The sequence below is a fragment of the Eleginops maclovinus genome, chromosome 20 (genome assembly GCF_036324505.1).
Source record: "Eleginops maclovinus isolate JMC-PN-2008 ecotype Puerto Natales chromosome 20, JC_Emac_rtc_rv5, whole genome shotgun sequence".
In the NCBI taxonomy this organism is placed as follows: domain Eukaryota; kingdom Metazoa; phylum Chordata; class Actinopteri; order Perciformes; family Eleginopidae; genus Eleginops; species Eleginops maclovinus.
The window spans coordinates 23,814,001-23,837,136 of record NC_086368.1 but is presented as its reverse complement, the minus strand read 5'-3'; the positions used below and the strand labels follow the sequence as shown (position 1 = coordinate 23,837,136).

At 40.0% G+C, this 23,136-nt stretch overlaps 1 protein-coding gene across 1 annotated transcript in view; it reads left to right on the top strand.

The window, feature by feature from the left end:
* The window catches only part of suclg2 (succinate-CoA ligase GDP-forming subunit beta), a 93,468-nt gene that overhangs the window by 5,581 nt on the left and 64,751 nt on the right, over positions 1 to 23,136 (top strand). Inside the window, exon 2 of the mRNA XM_063911801.1 lies at positions 18,808 to 18,949. Coding sequence (XP_063767871.1) covers positions 18,808 to 18,949 — 142 coding nt within the window. The remainder of the gene's footprint in view (positions 1 to 18,807; positions 18,950 to 23,136) is intronic.

Genomic DNA, 23,136 nt, shown 5'->3' with positions numbered 1-23,136 from the left:
GGCCATATCTACTTTGGTACAAGTGCTTCAATTATTGCTCCTATTACAGAAGTTAACCACAGATTATATTATAATGTTAAGAGTTTAATAAACAGAGCACAATAAACCCCCAAAAGAAAATGAACAACAAAACACTAGAAAAATGTATTATTGTGTAATTATCATTAAACCCAAAGACATGTCTAGTAGGGCTGTAGCGATACACTAATCTCACGATACGATACGATACACGATATTCAGCTCACAATACGATATATATCACGATATTCAGCCAACGATACGATTCGTGTAATTCGATACACTTGCATCATTTTCTGAAAGATTTTAAAGGGACAGTGTGATTTTGGTGACATCTTTGGTGAGTGTTCTATTGACTTGGATTGAATTAATTCAACTGAAAACTGAAAGCATCAATTACACAATACATGGCTCTGACTAGACAGAGAGTCTACAGCTTGCAAATGCTGGACAAAATGAATCAAAATATGTGGTGAGAAAATTAGTTTCATTTATTGAAACAGTGCAAACTGTAGCTTACAAGCCTTTGAAATGTAAGTACATAAAGTGCAGCATCACAATGGAGAATTAAAAGGTGCAGCAGGTGGCCTGTTCTGAACAGATTATTTTACAGCATTTTTAGCTTAACACAGAATGTGAGGTAGCCAATATTTCAAGTCACTAAGAACAACATTTAAAGTAAAATGTACCTGCCAATAATTCAAGTCCAAAGGAGTAACATTTAAGCCAAAAACACTAAACAGAAAGGCTCCTCTCTACATAACTGCATCTACATTCTCTTCAGATTTTTGTTCAGGAATAGAATCTGATCAACGTGGTCTGGGGGAAGTGCACTTCTCTGAGCAGTGAGGATATCTCCGGCGGTAGAGAAGACCCTCTCCGAGGAGACACTAGTGCCAGGGATGCACAGGTACCTTTTAGCCAGGTGTGACAAGAGTGGATACTCATACTGGTGCTCCTTCCACCAGACCAGTGGATCTTCTTTCACTTCCAAGAGATCTGCCTCCTTGTAGCGGGTCATCTGCTCCTTGGCCTGGTCCTCTTGGGTATTTGTCTTGGGTTGTGCTCCACCACCATATCGTTCACCACCAAGAAGGGCAGCCAGTGGACAAGACGGCTTTGGATTCCTGGGTGGAGGATGCTGACCTTCAAATAAATAAACAATAAAAACAAAAACACATTTATAGTTAATCACATTCCATAATTCCTGCTCAGAGGTTCAGACAACACAGTGTGCTTCACTGGATAACAATGGGTGATACTGACCTTGACTGCTCTCTCCTTCCTTGAATCGCACACCATCATCTACAGTCTCTTCTTCGGATGCCATCCCCTCATCATCGGCGCTACCATTTCCTGTGCCCTCTTCGACCACACTCCAAAGTGACAACTAAATGAAATAGGTCAACATGAAATGAAATTCATGAGCTTTCACTGTAATAAATCTTTTAATTAGTGTATTTCAAATCTATGCCTTTAAAACTGTTAACATTATAGTATTTATGCTTTTTAAACTATTTAATATTTATGCATTTTAAACTGTTAACGTTGTAGGATTTGCCTTTTAAACTTAACAATGTATTATTTAGGCCTATGCTTGCTCTCACCAGGAGATGTTACATAGGATACAAGGCCAAGGGTTAAACCTAGCAGTACCATCATTGCCTTACCTCTGATGGCATTGGCTGATCCTGAGCCTCTGCAATCAGTCCATCATAAACTTCCTGTCTTTGGTTCTCAGTCAGGAAGGGAAGACTTTTGAATCTTGGATCCATTGCTGAACATGCATGGAGAGTTGCCTTGAGGTCGATGTACCTCTTCTGAAGGTCCCCAGACATGGCAGCCTTCATCTCTTTTATGACTGCAGATTCACCTTCGATCGGTTTCAGTCCATTAATCAGTGTGTCCTGGAGGGGTGCGATGACTGACAGCGTGGGGGTCTTCTCCTTGGTCATGTACTGTGTAGCCTCCTTCATGGGCTTCAGCGCGCTGACTACTTCTTCAGCTGTTGTCACGTCTGACTCAGTCAGTGTGCACAGATCCTTCTCGGTCTTCCTCACCTCACTCGAGAGCAGGGCTGCACAGATGGCCGGTTGTTGCTCAAGGAATCTTTCTAGCATGTCGTGTGCACTGTTACACCTGTAGTTAAATAAAAGTAAGAAACTTTATTTATAGACCTATATTGCCCTTCCCAGCATGGATGCACAGAATGCTGCTTTACATTAATGACAAAATAAATTAGTAATACAAACAAAATAAACAATTGAAAAGTAACTAAGCACAAACCTTGTAACCACGTCCGTCATCAGCTTGTGCTCTGGTAGTTGTAGAAGCCTCTGTTTCTCTTTCAGCATGTGGTTGGCTGTGGTGCTTCGTCTGAAGAAGTTCACAATGCGTCTCACTCTTCCCAACAGGCGTGCGACTGCTGTGATTTTGAGGGCACGTTGTGCAGCCAGATTTAGGGTGTGTGCTGTAAGAAATGTTCGTTTATTTGAAGCCCAGGAGACGGTTTAAAATAAAGAAAGCAAAACCCCCTTAAAAATTATAAAAGGAGTGTTTAATAAAAGGATGCAGCGGTAGGTTTTACAAAAGCTTCACAGCTGTGGCTCAATAGCCCGGGACACGCGTCCACAGGCCACTGACTGAGCGGAGCTCATCAGTAGTTACTGTCTGGCGGTCCGGAACAAAAGAGAGCTCGATTTCACAATCCTTACATGTTTTATAGAACCACCCCTTTCCGACCATACAATAAACAACTTCAAAATCAGACGCGCCCCGCTGTCGTGCTCTCATTGGTTGGTAGCGGGGGGCTGGATCCTCCTCTATAGGCTGACGTCGTCGGGGCGGGTCCTCTTATGACGTCACCGTCGCCATCTTGTTAGCGAAGTCCTGGAGCTGTCATCTACGATAGTCTATTATGCAATTCTTAGGAGGTTTATCAGTTATTAAACAGGCAACTGTATCATTGCAGCATCAATGAGTGAGAGGTAGAGGCGGTGTGTTTAGTATGCAACTCCACTGGTCCTTCTCCCTCTACTCATATATACAAAACAATATTAGCTTTATGCTATCTGAGGCTAAAAACAACATCCTGTAATACTACCGGAAATGGACAAATATGATCCGTCCAGAAACAGTGAATTATCTTTTAAAGTTCCGCTCTAATATATTGATTATTTCTAACAGTGCGTAGCATTTGACGTGAAGTGTGAACGCTGCCTCCTCAGCTGCTATTGTCATATTTGACGCGTTGTCAGTGACAATTACTGGATCCTTTTCTGTTATTTCCCACTCAGCGAGGGCCTTTCTTAGATGTTGTGTCCGGTGTGGCTCTCGGGCATGTCCCTGGTTTGTAATACATACGTAACAAGCTCCCATTCCTCATTGATAAAGAGGGGCGTGATGGTGACATATGCTTCAGTTGTTCGCGAGGTCCACCCGTCGCACGTCAGGGCAACTCTCTCCGCGTTGCCCAGGGAGGCTTTGACGTGTGCCTTTGTCTGAGCATACAGCCTGGGAACGCAAACCTTGGTGAGGTGTTGGCGGGTTGGAACATGATAGCGGGGCTCCATCGCGTTCACCATGCGCCGAAAGCCTATGTTTTCCACCACGGAATAAGGTCTCAAATCCTGACAAATAAAGTAGGCAATGGACTCTGTAATCTTCTGCGACCTTGGTGAAGTAGATGGGAACTTGTGGGAACAACCGCCATCGCTGTCCAGCACGGTTTGTTTTGGGTCACGCCGCGGGCGCAGCTTCTTGAGTTCCTCAGTTAGCATTACCTTGTCCGGGTGGTGACGTTGTAGGTGGGTTCGTAGGTTAGTGGTATTTCCAGAGTATTTCACGTTTGTGTGACACAGCTTGCAAACCGCAATAGTTTTATCTAAATTGTCACTTTCCTTCTTCTTTTTAAACCCGAAGTGCTCCCACACATCTGCTTTTAAGCACGGAGGTGCTGGGTTAATGTCCGCCGCCATTCTCCTGAACCCGCTTCGCACTCACCGCGAGAAGAAGACACACTAGATCTGTGTATCTAGAAATGCTCTACAGCGACACTAGCGGCTGGCTGACGTAATGGGCAGCGAGCCGAGTGCCAGGCGGAACACGGGGGATTTGAATGGGACTTCATGTATTGATACTCGCGGCAGAAATATCGATACTTTCTCGGGAAACAAAATATCGATATATATCGCAGGATCGATTAAATTGCACAGCCCTAATGTCTAGGCTAGCCGTGATGCCGCTATAATATCATAAACCAAAGAATTGGGTGGATACAAAAATCAACCCGATGACAGCAAAGATAAAAAGTCAGGGGATCAATAAGTATTACAATAATCTTGAGAGGATCGTGTACGCAACATTTCAGTCAATCCAACATTTTTGACTCGGCAACCACAAATGTCAAACTCATGGTGGATGAAAAAGTCACCAAACCAAATTATTCAATGTCTTGGAAACGTTGAATGTATGTACAAACATTTACTAAATGGCTATCCGTCCAATAAATCCAATAAGTTTAAGTTTGAAACAGACCAACAGGCTGGCATTGCCCTTTGCTGAATTGTCTTCATTTAAGTCTTTACTTTTAAAATGACCTAAAGAAAATCATGTTTTTGTTTGTCTGACATTTATTTAATTTTCTTGTGCTGTTTTGTGAGTCAGGATTACCCTGTGGTCAGTTTAAGGACAGTCACTAGGAGTATGTTGAATCCTTGTATGATCTCGAAGTGTCGTATGAACCCCTTTTTAGGATTGGAGTCTGTAAGCTTCTCTTCTTTATCTTAAAGTAGAGTCATGTCATCAATACAGATTTGCAATTGCCTCATGAATATGCCTGCTTAAAATGATGCCTGAGCCTCAGTAACTAACTCAGTAAACTTTTTTTATGTTTTGCATGTACTCTCTGAGGAATCGATCGTGGATTGACATATTGAGAGTTTCCCCTAATGGAGCTGCACTTTGTCCAGCCTTGTTAATGATGATAGCCTCTGTGTGAGAGGCACAGTGTTGTGGGCTCATGGTCTATTCGGAGTCCCTACTTGTCTTTACTGCCTTAATGCAGCTCTTCATAGTGCTTAATCTATATTCATAATTTATAAACTTGGGGAAAAACTCCATGAAGCAATTTGTCACTTTTTTTATTGACTTCTGAGGGCTGTAGTGAGTGATGAAGGCTCTTTTTCAGGTGTCCTATAAGATATTGATTGGCTGGTGCAGCAGCAACCATTTTGCATGTGTCCTCCACATCATCAATCAGAGCGTTTTTTCAGTATGTCTACTGGTGTACTTCATGGCAGAGTGCCGGGTGCCATAGGTTTTAATACTGCTGAGGGTTGAACAAACACAACACAGCCTGAAAAATCAAAGTAAGACATGTATTCTCCAACAAAAACTAAACATAATGTCATGATCATATTTAAATATGGATTTAAAAATATTAAGTCCACTACAATACAATGCCATACAACACTTGTTTCGCTATTTAATATAATTATAATTAATACCAACGTTTTGTTGGCATACATGTTGTTGTTGTAATTATGAACTACTTATTATATTCGAATCAAAATATATATTTAAATGAGAGAATAAAGGAAATGTTGAGCCGATGGTGATGAAACAAAAAATGTTCAATCAGACTACCTTTTTATAAAGAGTTTACGAATAGTTGGTAATTCATGTATTAATGATGTTGTGAACACTTTATAAATCATTAATAAGCTTTTATAAGACATGAGATAAACAGGGCAACTGTGACCGGTTGCTTGCCAAATAGTGAGCCCACATTTATCTGTACTGCTAAGCCTTATATTGGCTACTTGGCTTACTTCATCTTCTTCATCAGCCAGCATCCTCAACTCAGTGAACAACAAATACCGAGGATGCTGGCTGATGAAGAAGACAAAGTAAGCTAGGTAGCCAATATAAGGCTTAGTCATCTTGCCAAATAGTGAGCCTGTGTCGATGTATGATATCTATGTTAGAACTGGTTTATAAAAGGTTCTTAATGATTTTTAAAGTGTTTACAACCTAATTATAAACCCATTATGAATCTTTTATATGGGTAGTTATTGTAAAGTGTAAACAGACCAACAGTCCAAACCCAATCAATATTGCATACACTATCATAGATATATATCTCTGTACATATCCAAAATGAGAGAAAATGCTGAGTATTCAATTTGATTTGTTTCATTACACCCAAAGTCCACGTATTTTTCCTTATCGTTTGAGATCTATATGAAATAGATCAACTTTGTGTTGTCAAAGTCAACTGTGTTATCAATAGCTCTGATTGTGTTACAAACAGGGAGACCCAAATTCTGTTTTCGCACTATCCCAAAAATGTTTTAAAAATAAATAAATACACAATATATGTTTATATACAAACAAACACAAAATAAAGGTAAAAAACACACATGAATAAATATATAAAAATAGCAGTCTGGTAGATTAAAAACAGTATGACAATAAATCAATATATCAACATTACAATTGTATGATCTTATGTCCAACCTCTGTTTTCACACTGCCTGCTTCAAGGCTTCACTTCTATGTCTATGTATGTACATCACACGCCACCTTCCATATGCACAATTACATGCTGAGTCATCAAATGAATCATTGAATTAGCATCAGCATGTATGAATTTATGGCCTCACTAAAAGATAGCATGGGCTGCAGTGTTGAAACCACATTGCTGACACCTGCAGATGAATAGCCGGTGTTCAGAGATAATGTTCCCTTTTTAGTGTTACCACCTGCCACAGCACAATCACATCTTCACTCTATATCCAGTCTGGCTTCACATCCATTCAGGAAACAAATGCGTTATTTGACCTGCCATGTCAACCCTTTTGAATTTTTGAGTGACTGATTAACGAGCGGCGCAGCGTTGACTGGCTGCTGTTTATGGGCCTGATCAAAGGTGATCGCCTGGTTTGTAACCTTCCCCTGTAAATTACGGCTTATGGCTGTAATAAATTTCCCAGGGAGCCAGAACTAGTCCGTCAGATGGCGACTTTTTGACATTGTCCCTCTCTCTCATAGTGATAAAGACAACTGCTTTAAATTAGCCCTAGGATATTGACTCCTTCAGTGTAACGGAAGGGCAAACGACAGTAGTGGCATGTCTTGAAATGACTTTGGAAAGTGCCACGATCAGACGTCCCCCTCACTGCGATGACACTTCTCACTACAAGTGCAATTTGACATTGTGCATGCTGCTCTCCAACAAACATGAGACTGCACAATTCTAGGCCTCTCAGGAGAAGTCCTGATGTTGCATGATGCTGTGCTGATTACCATACGGACCAGCCAGAGAAGTGTTTTTTGGAGGAATAGCGATGACTAAACTATGATTTTATACTTCAATGCTACCAATGGATCAGTACAGCTGCGACAAGGACTCTGCAATCTGATGCAGCTGCTGCACAGACCGTCCTCTCTGACTTTGTGTGAGGGCACAGCCCACTCAGAGTGCTCTGTAAGAAAGCCGCCGTATGGTGACATGGTTTATTCAGCACATTTCAATGTTCAAGAGTCCTTTGGTTTTTTAACTTATGTCAACACAATTTAGTTTTAGGATTTGTCTTTGCGAGTTGTTGTCTCAAGGTTGTTTTTTGCTTTTCTGTCTACATATTTTTTGCCATCACAGTTGTTATTTCGATTGTGCTTACTCCACTGCTTTGTTTCAAATGTTGAATTATTGTTTAAAAAAAATATTTCAGAAGGATCCTGCTCAAAGAACTCAAATGTTTTTCCTTTTTTCAGAATATTTTTGTATCAAGGATCTCTTCATATTTTTCAATATTTCTCTCAACAATATTTTGTATTTAAATTTGTTTTCTCCACTGCATCGTTTTAAATATTGAACTATGTAAAACCTTTTCTTCAGGAGGATGCTGCACAAGGGACCCAATTATTTAGTTTTTTTTTCAAATATTATTTCAAAATGTAAATGTTTTATTGTATCAAGGATCACATAACCACATTTCTTAATTATACATTACTTTATTTATTATTTATTTATACTACCTTTTGACTTATCATGCCAGAGGCTTAAAATAATTGTATTACCAAATGAGAGGCATAACCTCAAGAGGTCTCAATATTTAATTATACAAACAAATCCTTCTTATGGATTATTTTTTCACATATCAAAGACACAACAATGGTTTATTTTAAGCGAGCCGCCTTAACTAGGATTATTTTCTCAAACTCTACTTTTATTTTAAGGCAGTTAAGATTTGTTTGTGCAAGCTCTATCCTACTCAGCAAACGGAAAGATTCACGAGTTGCATACATTTGAATTGACGATCAGAATAGAATGGAATATATCTTTATAGTCATTATACAAAGTACAATGAATATTCTTTGGCAACTCTCACTGCAGTAAGTAAATAAGCAGACAAATAAATAGAGGTGAAGTATAAATTGCCTCATAAGTTAAGCTATAAGTTAGCAAAATCAATCAAATGTAGGTAAATGATGATTGATACTTGATTATGCTTTAGGAAACAAACAGCCTACATCACAGCTGTCCACAAGGTTTCATTTATTTTGTTGGCAGCTCATTCTTTAAAACAGAAGCCTCAGATTGCTGATAATAAGGGTAAAATATGAAGGGTATATTTCAAGCTTGTATGGAAATACGTTTTTTTTATCAACTTAGATTTGTTAGAAAATGTTTTCAACTTTAAATTAAGGAATGCATTTAACTTTGGGATTATTGACACAGGAATACTACTATGTAATATTAAGTTTACATATATATTTAACAAGTAGAATATAAAACGAGTGTGGGTCATATTCCATTGTAAGAGGGCCGATTTTTCAAAATGGACCATGGGCCGCATTTGGCCCCCAGGTCATAGTTTGGACACCCTTGGTATACATGAAGAAATGCCATAATTGGATCCAAACATCAACTTAGAAGTACCATTTACAATTTCACTAAAAGGATTACTTTTTTTGACTTGGAAAGAAACCTTTAAAGAGAGAACCAAAAGGTTAGCGTCCACCTCATCTACGGTGTGTGACATTTTGAGATCACTCTCTGAATGTCAAGACTGTTGCTGCAAGCCTGCTGACAGCAAAATTCTTTCAAGGAAGAAGTGTTTCCTTGATCTGACCCCAGCTTTCTCCTCATCTGCCTAATTTTACTTTTTATATAGCATTTTTTTATCTAACCTGAAATTCAGTTTCAACAGAGTTTAAAGGTTCCATAGAATGGAAAACTGTGTTTACCTTGGCATAGTTGAGTAAGGAGAGTTCGGTACTTTGAGCTGACATACCTTGAACCTCAATCACCATTGTTTCCTCCTTCACGTGCAAATCACAGCGGTAAAACGGGCGAATTACAACAATCCCTGTGTGTTACGTCACACACGGTAGTCCAGCCCCAACATTTGCATACACCAGCTGCTGGAAACACTAACGCTAACACTTACCACTCCGTAACGTTGCTCTCCAATCTCCGACCAACTGGCTGTTCTTCAAATTCATCGGTTTCCTCCTCCGATAAAGGCTCAAACATGTAAGGTTGGATACCAATAGCCTCCATGGTTCATCTCTCACAGTTTCGCAAACATCACTCACTTCTGTGGGCTCTGAGGCAGCCATGGATTGCTCCTTGTAAACCAGCCAATCAGAGCAGAGCTCGTCATAATTATTTAAATGAGCCCCCAAATAAGGCAATTCAGCTTGTCTCATTCTAAGACCAAATCATAGAGTTGTAAATGGGCCTGTCAAACCACATCTGCACATTTTTTGGATCAACCAAAGTTATACACCTTCTTTGTGTTTAAAATACCACATAGATCAATTATATAGCACCTTTAACATAACGGGGATAATGGCGGGCTGTCATTAGATTGGTGTCACATTTTTAAAACTGTATTTCTTCAGTGATGGCATGTTTTAACCTACTGAAAGTGTATGTGTTTCTGACCCAGAAGGAAAGTCAGGTGTGTGCTTTGTGGACCTTTCTGGAACCCGCTTCTGGTGTTTTGACTTTGTCAGGAAGACTGATTTGACCCAAAAAACTCAAAAGCGAAAGGAGCTTTTCTAATTGATTCATTAATAATCCGAGCGCTTGCAATTCTAATTTCCACCCCGCTGTTATTTTTGTTCTATTTGTTTTTCATGCCATTAGGGCTCCAGAGAGATCCTGTCAATTTTGATATGGACAATGAATTAGACCTGTTCTTTAAAACTCTTTGTTTTCCCCCATTTCTTATCATCTCCACACAACAATGCAGCTGTTTATCATCGTCCTCCAACTCCCAATTTACCGTCGCTTGGATGAACTCAGGGAAGGATCTTGAGTGCTTTTGTGTGTAGAGAAGTTTGCTGTGAATATTTATGCCACCCAGGGCCCATGAAAGAGCTTACAAATTTGCTTTTGCCATAGTGCGTCTTCCCCACAGTACATCCGTGTGTGTGTGTGTGTGTGTGTGTGGGGGGGGGGGGTGTAATGAGAAAAAAGTAGAACAGTATATAGGTGGAAGGACAGGGTAAATGGTCTCCAGAGTGCTGCTGATGATAATTACTGTAGAGAGAGGGTCTCAGGGGAGCTGGGCAGCTGCCTGCCTCGATGCAATACTGTCATTCACCGCTAACTGAAGTGCTTTCTTCCAGGGCGTTACTCCCTTACTCTTTACCGTTCCTGTCATCAGAATCAGAAGATTCAGACCATGCTGTTAAGACCTCAGCAGTATACTATCTGAAAACATTAAGCCTAGCTGTGAGTAGTGGACATCATTTTGGTTGTGATTAGTCTTTATGGAATTTAGGAAAGATGAATTCTGGGGTAAGGGGATCGCTTTCTGTGATTTATCAATTCCCAACGAGGCAAAATGGTCCGTTTTAAAAACCCTGTTTCTTGTAAAAAAAAGTTATAGTGGGAATCAATCTGACTTTTCTCCTAATATTTTTATGAATACGGGAAATTTTCCCTTTTTTTCTGAGAATTTGGGGGATTTTCATGCTTTAATTTGACAGTGGGCTCTAGAGAGATGATTGGAAAAAGGGTTTAATAGGGTTGAAGAAAGGCTTTTTCATGGTGGAAACATTACATGGAAAATGATCACGATTTTAAAAGAATTAGCGGAAACTAATTAAAATTAAATGGAAAGATGTGGATCTTCTCCTGAGGCTGCATTTACACTATACCATATGCAGATGAAATATTTTACCATACCATACACAGACATGATACATTATTACGACAAAAAAAGTCCACTATTTTGCCGGAATACATACAACGTGAAACGTGGTGGGTTACCAATCCAGCAAGTAAGCTAATGATACTAGTTGGGGGTTTAAAGTATACAAGAAATTAATAATGAATGAATAGAAACTAAAGCAAATTAAAACTGCTCAGCTGTATAAGCAGAAGTGGTTAACAAGTTCCAAACTTTACACTTTGCTTAAGGCTACCTTCTGCTGGTTAATTGAAATGTCATAATTAATGTAAAGTATAGTAGTAATAAAGTCAAATGGGTGGGGGTAGGGGGTGCACTGTGCATGCTTAGAGATGCTTTTACTAAACACCTATTTAATGGGAGGGTCTTTAATAACAGGTTGGCATGCTATTAAAGAGTAGGAGGCTGACTCTCAGTTGGGCCTTTTTATTTATGCCTCTTAATGTAAATAAGTGGATGTACAGGTTTGTGTGTATATACATACAGCTCTGGGAAAAATTGAGAGACCACGGCAGCATCGTCAGTTTCTCTGGTTTAACTCGAAAGACTGTCTTTGAGTTAAATCATTATTATTTGTTTGTATTCTATAAACTACTGACAACATTTTTCTGTGTTGGAATTCAACAGACCCTGGAATGGCTGTCACACATACAGATTTAGGATACATTTGGAGTGATCTCTTAATTTTTTCGGATCTGTTATATGTATATATTTTTATTTTCTTCCTCTGGATTGTGAAAAACAGCATTTCGTTTTCCTTGTCTGTATCCCACAAACAGAAGATCTGCAATATAGTTGACTTGGCTTGAAATATCTCCTCACACTTGGCAACTTTATCATAAAACATTCTGTGCTTTCATTTGTATTTGAAGTCATGTGTTTCTGTTATAGAAGCATTGTGTTGCATTGTTTTTCTGTAGGGATTTATTTCTATAAATAATGAGAACGTCTCCTACAGAAGATGTTAGCAGGTTATCACAGATTGCCTCGTGTTTTTCTTACTGAATGTTTTCTCACCTATTGTTTACCTGTGAATGGTGTCGAGCCAGATGTGCCTGTATGCAGGTTGTACTACAGCACTGCTTGACTTTGTCACGACAGATTGCTGTAATACCAAGCCTCACTTCATCTTTTTAATTATGAATTCAAGCGGCGAAGAATACCCGCACAATGTCATGAAGTCAAAGCACGAGAAGTACACAATAAGAGAGAAAGACTTTCCGTTGCAATTCACCGCTCGGTAATAACTGCGATTTGGCATATTGCCACAATCAGAACGTAATGAAGGAAACAGTATTCACAACGGGCGTTTGATTCCTGCGCAGATGAAGTTGGAATTGTTCAATAATAAAATACTTCAGATCATTGAAAATGGCAGAAAAATTAAAATAGTCAACATCATTTTCAATCTCTAATATTAGTCCAAACTTACACAGTTTTTACATTAAATTCATATCATAATACAAGTGAATACCACTTATTTGTTCCACTTCTCATGTTGTGATTTGACCTGCTTCCTCACTTTTGTTATATGCACTTTGAGTTAAAAAAACAATAATTACATGTCTGAAAAATGCTGACAAAAACATTTTGATGCTGGACTCAGTATGGCGTATTAAAACATCAAGTGAAAGACTGCAATTTGTTTCTGATTAGATTTTTCTGCTGAGTCCCCATGGCAGCTGCTAGCTTAGGTTGGCAAATTAGCTTTGGTTTGTTAGTTTGGGAGCTCAGTTTTCCACAACTCTTTCTCTGGGTTCATTACTCAGCAACACAAAAATTGGAAATGTACTATATGTTAGATCATGGAACGTGCTTTGGGGGGAATGAACTAAGTAAACTGTTCACTTTTAGAGGACTGCAGTTACACTTTAAGAATTTTTTGGGCAACCAGTGCCTTTAATGCAGTGACAGTGCGGATTCTAACCTGGGTCCGCTGCATGGGGATCAAACCCCAGTATATGACCGCCTTCTCTACCCACTGAGCTATACGACGGCCTGCTTTTCCATATCTTTATATTTGTTTACTAATGTTAGACGTTAGACTTGAAGGGCTAGATAGGAGAGGAAGGCAACAAAACCAGTTTTATAGCAAGTAAATAGTATGTTACAAAGACTACAGCAGCTGAAAAATAGGTTATAGAGCCAGGAAAGCTCTTCATGTTAGCTCTTTGAAGCAACTTTCACAGTTTCTCTCTAATTTTAGCTTTTACTGTAAAGCAGTAACTGAGCTATTTCAAAGTAAAACGTATGATAATAAATATATTACGGATTTTTATTTAGTTATTTTTTTACACAATTTAGAACCAAGTTAAGTCCTGAGCAGACAGCTGTAAAATAAAAATAGCTCACAGGATGGCTGGTTTTTGTGCAAGCTGCATACGATAGTATTTTGTTGTTAGAGAGCCATTTTCGGGACAAATTGTCTATGGTACATACTAAAAAGTGCCGTAGGTTCCTTTCCATTCGCTTGCGTTTCGCCCTAGGTAACTGTCAGAGCCTGAAGGGTCACCCCAAGCCCCACTTGACTCCTCCAGTAAGCACTGCAGCAACTGCTATTTTGGGATTTCTGCATAGCTCTTTTTGTCCTCATCCTCCTTTTTTTCATTTTTCTGTTAGACAGGGGAGCCATTTTAACCGAAGTGTATTGGTTTGTGCTAGTTGGCAGGTTTTGGAATTTGATTACTTCATCTTTCTCTATAAATGTGTGTGCTAATCTAGGAAGTGGGATAGTTGTCCTATTTAGACTATGGCTGTGGCTTTCAGGTCACATTTTGTCCCGCACCAGTAGTCTGTGTACTGCTGTTACGAACTCCCTTTATCTGAGAGGCAGGTCATGTTTTCTGTAGTCTCATTCTTAACTGTTATGCATTTGCTCACATGGTATCACTTCTTCTTGCTTCTGTTTGCAGGGGATCTGTTACAATTATCAAATGAGTCACCAAACTCTTTTACATTTCAGTTTAAATTCAAATAGGTTGGCCTGCCTATTCCATACATTCTGTATATGTTACTTACACTTCTCTACGCGTTGACTTTTGTTCGCTGCGCCCTCTCTCCTGTTCTTCAGGGGGAGTTTCCTCAGTGCGACGTGTATACGGCCATATTGGCGATCCAGCTGACCCATCTTGAAACCGGGTCTCATTAACCATGCTATAAGGGTGTTTTTTTGTCATGACCATTCATATCGGTACAAATATTTAGTTCATTATTAAATTGTTCCCTAGAGCTTATAGTGGTTCATCTACCCTCCCAATTTTCCACAATGATGCATTAATCTACAAAATGAACCAAATACAACATTTTCTTTACAATAGAATAATATCATATTATATAAATAACAATATGATAATTTTGTAGCATAGAAAGTTATAGAATCTTCAGGGTTTTTTCTAGAAAAATATTTCCGGACAAAATGACGGCCCCACCCACTTTCTGGGGAAAGAAATGCATTCGAGCGAGTTGGAAAATAATAGTCTCTTCATGTCTTAAAACTGCTGAGTCATAAATTGCACCTCAAACAACAAATAAATCAGTTACAGATTCTTTAATTCCTCTACAGAAAAATAACTGTAAAATAAATGATTTCAGTTTCAGTGTAAGCCTGCTTCTTGACACTCGTCCACCGGCAGACCGACCGGACATGGATCCCCTATTTATTCAGATCTCCGTAAAAACAAAGCTGTCTCAAAAGATACACAGACAGTGTGAGCATGCAGCCAGGCAGCAGAGCTGACCCTCCCAAGGCCAACAGTTTGAATGGCAAGGGAAGTGGGTGTTTTGAGAGAGGAGACCCTGCAGGTACCTGACAGCAGTCAAATGAGTCCAAAAAACAGAGAGAACTTTTTTTGGCAGCTTGGCTTGTTAAGGCTGTGGAATATGTTCTGCTAAAGTGGACATACATAGAAGTAGGAGCAAAAAGATAGTGGAGGCTTGAAGTATCAAACAAACACACACACACACACACACATTCTCCATTCTCCAGGAAGCCCGGCCGATACAGATTGATGATATCCTAATATGTTTTGGTTTTCCTGAATTCTGTTTACATTTTCTCAGTTTTTTGTTGTATTCTTGTATTCTTATCGCTATGCATGCAGACCTTAATGCAATCCCTCTTTTCCTGCCTGTGAACCCCAGAGACTCCGGCAAAAGTCACATCATCAGCATCGGCTGCCATAGAGCACTATGAGTAATAGACTTTAAAGCATAGTCTCCCCTGCACACACATAAACTGTAATAACTGAAACATATGAATACCACGCAGACGAGACTGCAGAAGTGACCCGCATATGCCCCTCATTACTGTATTCAGTTATGCGAGAGAAGAGGCCAATATGGATCAACATGCACTGTTCTTCTAGAAAACAACCCATTTTCACTCTAATGAAGTCTGCTGACAGCCCCCCCTCCTCCCCTCCCGGGAGCTGGAATGGAGAAAGCATGCTAATACAGTGTGCTGCTGTGGCACTGAGCGCCTCGGTTCTGCCAGGAGTTGTGAGTACCTGTAATGCGGTCTGGTTTACCGCGGAGGCTCATTGGTCATTGTGCTTTGCTTCTATATTGGTAAAAGGTTTGGCTGTGGCCATGTCTAACTCATTAGCCTTTAATCACTTATAACCATTAAGGGTTTGCCAGGGTTACATTTCAATCCCTCCATCATTTAATGGTCCAGAGATGTTGACAAATGCACCTCGTTCGAACCTTCTGTTCCCATTATTTTCCCCTCCTGAATAATGGAGTGACGTACGATTTAAAGAGGCACAGAGTAGTCCGTTTATGTCCCAGAGAACACACGCTGATCACGTGTACATGCAGACACGTGTTCATAAAATCATCTTTGTTTCACAGTTTCTTCTTTCACTCCTGCAGTAGGTAGAGATGATTTGTTGATCTGCTCTTCTGTATTTGTTTCTCAGATGTTGACATCCTTCTTTATTGTTTCAGTGTAAATACAGTGGATTTAATACATGTTCGTAGATGTTTGTTATGCACAAATGCAAACACATGCAAGGTAATCTCACGGTTTGCTCACTGAATGTTGAGTACATTGTCACAAGACCTGATTTTTTTCCTTTCTTTTGAAAAATAGAAAACACCAGTAGTCCTGTGTAGGCTGCAGGATTTTCCAAGTATCGGTGAATGACTCGTTCCCTTGCTCTTGCCAAATGATCACTTCCCTGGGAGAAATGTCTTCTAACTTTAAAACGTGGGGTTCAGCTGTCGGAGCAAACCTTAAAATGGAGGCTTTTGTAAAATATATTTCTAATAATTTGTGCTCATTTAAAGTTAGTATGATGAAAGCCATCCACCCATCCATCCGTCCATCTTCTCCCGCTTTTCCGTCAGGGTCGCGGAGGTAACAGCTCCAGCATGAAAGCCTGAAAGACAATTCATAGTTTTTGCACGACTATTTACTTGTTTCCCTTTTCCCCATTTGGGATGTTTCTGCTTATAAGAAATAGGGTCTGTTTGGCTCGCCCTGTCCAACTTTTCCTGGAAACTTATGGTATGAAAAGTTCCTAACATACGATTCTTTTGTCAAACTACTTTCACAAATCATTCCAGGGTTTTTTATACAGAAATATAGTACAATGGCACTGATCTTCTATATCAGATATATCAATTCTTGCGAGAACAAGACGCCTGTATACACGATTGCGTCGTGGACGAAAAAACAACGCAAAGTCAGAGCTACGTAAAAACAAAGCTGTCTGTATATTTGACAAGGTTTTCCATTTTTTTGAGTAATTATATAGTTTTTGACTAACAGAAATATTGTTTTATGGCATCACTTTAACATTTTACGCAGCAAATTGGCATTTTGGTATGTGGGCGCAGCGCCCCTGTTACCTGGTTTAGACAAAACTCTGCCATACTCTTAGAGACTAAATCCAAGTTTATTTAAAATTCATGGTGCCTCTTTACAATATCTAAAATGAGAGAATAAAGGAAATGTTGAGAGCCGATGGTGCTGAAACAACAAATGTTTGATATCGTGGTACCACTTTACAATCAGACTACCCTTATAAAGGGTTTATGAATAGTTTGTAATTCATGTATTAATGATGTTGTGAACACTTTATAAATCATTAGTAAGCTTGTATAAGACATGAGATAAACAGGGCAACTGTGACCGGTTGCTTGCCAAATAGTGAGCCCACATTTATCTGTACTGCTAAGCCTGATATTGACTACTTAGCTGACTTCATCTTCATCAGCCAACATCCTTGGTATCTGTGGTTCACTGAGTTGATTCTCCCCCCGATGTTGGCTGGTGAAGAAGACGAAGTAAGCTACGTAGCCAACATAAGGCTTATTCATCTTGCCAAATAGTGAGCCTGTGTTGATGTCTGAAAACTGTTAGAACTGGTTTATAAATGGTTTTTATTGATTCATAAAGTATTTACAACCTAATTAATAACCTAATTAGAAACCTTTATGAACCTTATATAAGGGTAGTCTAAAGTAAAGTGGTACCAAATTCACAGTAGCGCTATATTCATTGTAACATTGATGTATGTACATACAGGTGGACCATCTCTTTCACAATAATTTCCCTTCACTGCCATAATTTTCCTTAGTCAGTTTCAAAGGATCAATTTCAAAGGGGGGTGCGGCGCCACTTGATGCTATTGCCATATTTTAGGTTTTGTGTCTGTCTCCACATTAATGTATTTTTCCCACTGTTAATCACAAAACCCACCTGGGGCAGGTGGCTGCTTCTTTTAAAGAATAACTAATGATTGTTGTTAAGAGCAGAATATCGACCGTGAAGACTAAATCACAGTGTGAGATGGAACATTGGATTTTGCTGTATTGATGTAGCGTGGTCAAATAGTGAATAATAAAACAAAATAATGACGTCAGTCTGTTTTATAATGTGCACATGTTCTCCTTATGCTCATGCCTGTGTCCTCAAATAACTAATGTGTAGCTCAGAAAGACTTACAGTGGGTGACAGCTCAGGTCAGTTTAAACTGACTTCAGCAACATCATGTAGTGCAACGCTGATGTTGTTATCATGTTAGTTTAATCTGCGCTGGGGACGGAAATGCTCGCGCTGAAGAATCATTTACACGCTCAGCCATCATTTACCTCGCAATCCTTGTTTTCCCTCTACTTTAATGGCCTTTCTCTCCTTAACGACTCCCCGAAGATTTCCCCTTGAAAACATTTGCACACAAGCCCGCACGTGCACTCTCTTCTCACACTCCTGCACGTTGTGGTGTGTGCTGCTGTGGAAGGATTGCACCTCCGTGTCTCTCCGTCAAATTTTAAAAAAGCCAATTTCCTTTTAATAGCAACAACAGCTGGAGCTGACACGGCTTGTGTCTGCTGATGGGGCCAACAGCTCCAGAGCTGTCCTGTAGCCTTATTACAGGGAAAAGGAAGAAGAGGTGGAAACAACAAGAAGAAGGATGAAGGATGTGCACTGAGACATGTGTTGGCGTTGTTGGAGGGATGTTGAACCGAAGGGAAATATAGTTAATATTAGAGATGACGGAACACTCAAGATGCATACCTTTTTTATAGCACTATGTTACACCCCCCCCTTTTCTCCCTCCCTCCTCTCCAGTGCACCTGGTTGAGTCCCAGGAGATGGCTGAATCTGCAGGAGTACCAGAGCAAGAAGCTGATGCAAGAGAGTGGCGTGGCTGTCCAGCGCTTCTACGTGGCCGACACAGCTTCCGAAGCCCTGGAGGCTGCAAAGAGACTCAGTGAGTAGAGGGCACACACACACACACACACACACACACACACATAAATGTCATACAGATCACCAATGTCCATCAACCACAGAGAAAAGATCATCCTACCTCCCATGGTGTGTTTTCAGGTTGTCTGCTCCCCTTCTCATTAACGTGATATCTCTGAACCGCCTGGAGGGAATTTTTTTTCAATTTGGCACAATAGTCTGCTCCAGGATGATCTGATTTAGAATTTGGTTGACAAAGGTCAAAAGTCAGCATGAACTCAAAAACAAGCTTGTCCATAAATCAAGAATTCAGACCCTAATTAGGGAAATGTTACTTTTAATGAGGAGGTGCTGACACTTTGGATACTCGTAGAACTCTAACTTGACGAGTTGGCGGAGGCTTACAAGGCAGGAAGCTTCTTCTTTTCTTTAGGGCTCATATACTTTGAGGCACATTCGAGGATATTCTGTTTTCTTTGAATGCTTTTTGTTTAACAGGAGTGTTTGATGCCGGATAAACCCAAGCAGTAACGGAAATAAAAATATATTGTAAAACTGCCCAAAAGATGACTCGAAGGGAGAAGAAGTGTAGACGCATCCTCATTATTTTCTGGTGCTCTTTGCTCCAGCAACACATAAAGTTTTTTGACTCGTACTTGATTTAGGCACACAATAATCCAAGTATCTAAACGTCATGTATCGATTTAAACACCAGATATTCTTAAAGTGTTGATAATGGTTTAGTTTAAGGGGTTTGTAAACTGTGATCTGGTTGTTATTACTGTGTAATTGTACTGCCACACACTGAGAAACCCTAACAGTCCTATTTGTGCTGCTTGGCTCTGCAGACCTGCTCCATGAGGTGCAAATGGCCGTGGTTAATCAGGGTTGAAGTTTTATCAAGTTTAATCTCGTCTTAATGCTGTTTGCTTATGTGCGGGAGGCGGTGTTCTCTGAGCTTAGTGGCTTTGCCTGCTCAGCTTTTCATCACACACTCATCCGCGCTAATTTGTTTCACAACCTCTCGTGTTCAGTTGCTCACGTTTTGCATTTTCTCTTGTTTTATTTCATGTATTATGTTTAATCCTTCGTTACAATTTGGATTATTGCCCCCACATGCTCACACAAAGCCATGCAGGGAAGTGACTGAAACTCTCATTTTATTCTTGTAACACAAATCTTCACAAATAAATTATACCCGCATGGACAAAGATAGTTTAACACACATTTGTATGCACCCACACATAGCTTTTTCTCTTCCTGCTCCTACCTTTTCCTGTTTTACTTTCTTCCCACACAAATACAGTCTATATTTCCACCGTCCGCTTTATATTTTATTCAGCGTCCTCTCCAACTACAGCAGTGGTTTTCTAATGCTTCCAGGTTGGTTGTCAGCCAGTGAGGTGCCACTCGTGCTGCCTTTGGGGCTCCAGTGCCTGGGGCGTTGCTTTCTGTGGCTCTAGTTACGATGCAGACAAAGATGAACTGAATCGGAGGAAGAGGACATATATTTTCATGACAGTGCCTATATTGCTGGGGGGGGGGGGGGGAAATGGAGGAGCAGAAAACTTAAGTTTAAGGTTTGAGAAGGGAACAGATGGCTTAATAAAACTCCATGGTTTATTAACTTATAGCTTAGGATTTGTGGGGCTCTTTTAAATGCCAACAATTGCATTTACATTGGATGTGTAGCTTTTATGCAAAGAGACTTGCATGCAATTGAATAGCATAGGCATTCCTAAAAGAACTTTGGGTCAAGTTTCTTCCCCAAGGAAAATGTGACATGTTGAATGCAGGAGATGGGAATCAAACTCACTCACACTCCGATTGGTAGACGCCCTTTTACCACCGAGCCACAGCGTATAGTTACAACATAGTTATGGGGCTGTCTTATCATGACAACTGAAAAGTGGCATCACAAAAAGAGTTGCATGTGTGGCTTCTTGTAAAACATATTTTAGGATATTTCTATATTGAACGGCAGAATACTGTACGTGCAGAGGGAAGGGAACTTTACACAAATGGTGGCAGGAAGTGATTTATCATTGCAGATCGTCCACTGTGGTAGAGGTAATTGCATGACTGCAGTTCAGAAATGTTTTATTGGTTTCTTCAACCAATATTTCAAGCTCAGTAGCAGAAAACCTCCACTCTCTCTTGCACTGTATTACTTACCAGAAATTGACAACACATGTATTAAATAGTCAAAATTAACAGTGGTGGATTGAAATGAGTACATTCTCAGCTAAAGTGGACATTTTCAGATGGCTTAGTAAATCTGTTCCAACTGCGTAACAGTTTATCCTCTCATCTTCATTTATGCATTAAGCTTTGGTCAGTGTGTGTTTTTTTTTACACTTTGTGTATCCTGTGACTTTTGCTGGCACACAAGCATGTACTTCATTTACTATCCTTAACTTTCATACACACTGTGTCTTTTCCTGCTCTGTATGAATGTGTGTGGGCTGGAGAAATGACTAAATGCTATTATTGTTGACTGAGATTGCAATTGGGATATGATTTGCATACTTGAGGGAATGACATTTTTTTTTAAACTATCTACCACATGATCTTCAAACCACATATAAACATTTTCATGGTGTAATTTGTGGAGGATCTGTACTAGACAAGGATTTCTATCTATTTTTAGGATTTTTTTTGGACAACCAATGCCTTTTTAGTGTAGAGTTGAAACAGGGAGACAGAGGGGAGAACATCAGCAAATGTTCCAAGGATTCGTACCCTGGTCCTCCGCTTGGACATCACAAAATAGATTTCGTAAGTTTTTAAGCCATGTCTTCTCTTCTCTCTCTCAAATCACTTTTAATGCCTTTACCAAATATTGCACTTATTGCGATATTGATATTGAACCCTCCCATGTTACGATTTTGATAAGATTTCGACCAATCATTCAGTATTTATGTGTAAAACTCAGGCTCTGTTAGATCATACAATAATGTAATGGAAAATATAAGACAAATGGGGATACCAATCACTGCTTTAGTTAGGATTTGAGATGCAAACTGAGACTGTGAAGCTCGGCCTACAAAGGTGAAGTGAGGTGAGAGGAAGAATGTGACGCTAGCCCTGGATGGAGCTCTGATTCATGGTTTCCGGTTGTGGAGGACACACAGGGGATATATGGCAGGGGATATGGACGGCTGGGGTATCTGAGCTGACCAGGAGCGACTCAAATGGATTTGTGTGTGCTGCTGATATATCCCGCTGTGAGCCCCTGGTTCCCTGCATACACAATAGAATGAGCCAGTCAAGCATGGGAGCACAGACACAGATGAATGACATGCGTAGAGTAAGCTTGCCCACCCAAACCTACACACACACACACACACGCACACACACACACACGCACACACAAACTTGCACACCAACCAGTATTCTCCTCTCCGCTACACTCACTTAACCATGAAGTGGTTAAGTTGACAGTTCAATTGCAGCTTTGCTATAAAGAAACACTTCTTGCTCCTCTCTTCTACTGTAGAGTGGTCCAACTCTTCTAAAGTGGACACAGATTGATTTGGTCTATTACCGCTGTGGACAAATAGCTTAAAAATCGTTCTCCTTTCCTATCAAAATATAAAAAGAATATCCGACATGGACCATTGATTCCCTTTCAACTTGAATGACAACTCAGGGGAGGGTTTACATTGTGGCAGATGGGGGGCTCACAAGCAACTAATGTTCTCATGGAAAGTAGGGCCCCATACTGGGTGAGCCATGCAGGGAGTTATCAGAAAGTCCAAAGTTGTTGTAATGTGTGCTCCACCGGGAGACTGGAAGAATGGCACTCTAACTCTTGCTGTCTGTCCAAAACCAATGACCCAGATCCATTAGTTTCATAATTTAAGCTTACATTTTTGAAGTTTGTGTGCGCGTGACAGGTAAAAGATAAACATGTAGCTTTGAAAATAAACTATGGGACTTAGAAATTGCATGATATAACTCCAATATTTAAATATTTTTTGGGGAAAATGTTAAATATTCTTGACCTTATTTGTTAAGTTGTCTATTTTTCGGATACTTGCCACCTCCATATACACTTCCCGGCCAAAAAAAAGGTCACAAGCCTGTGGGGGGTAGTGCTATGATCTGGGGTTGCTGCAGTTGGTCTGGTCTAGGTTCAGCAATGTGCCCAAAGAATGAGGTCAGCTGACTACCTGAATATACTGAATGACCAGGTTATTCCATCCA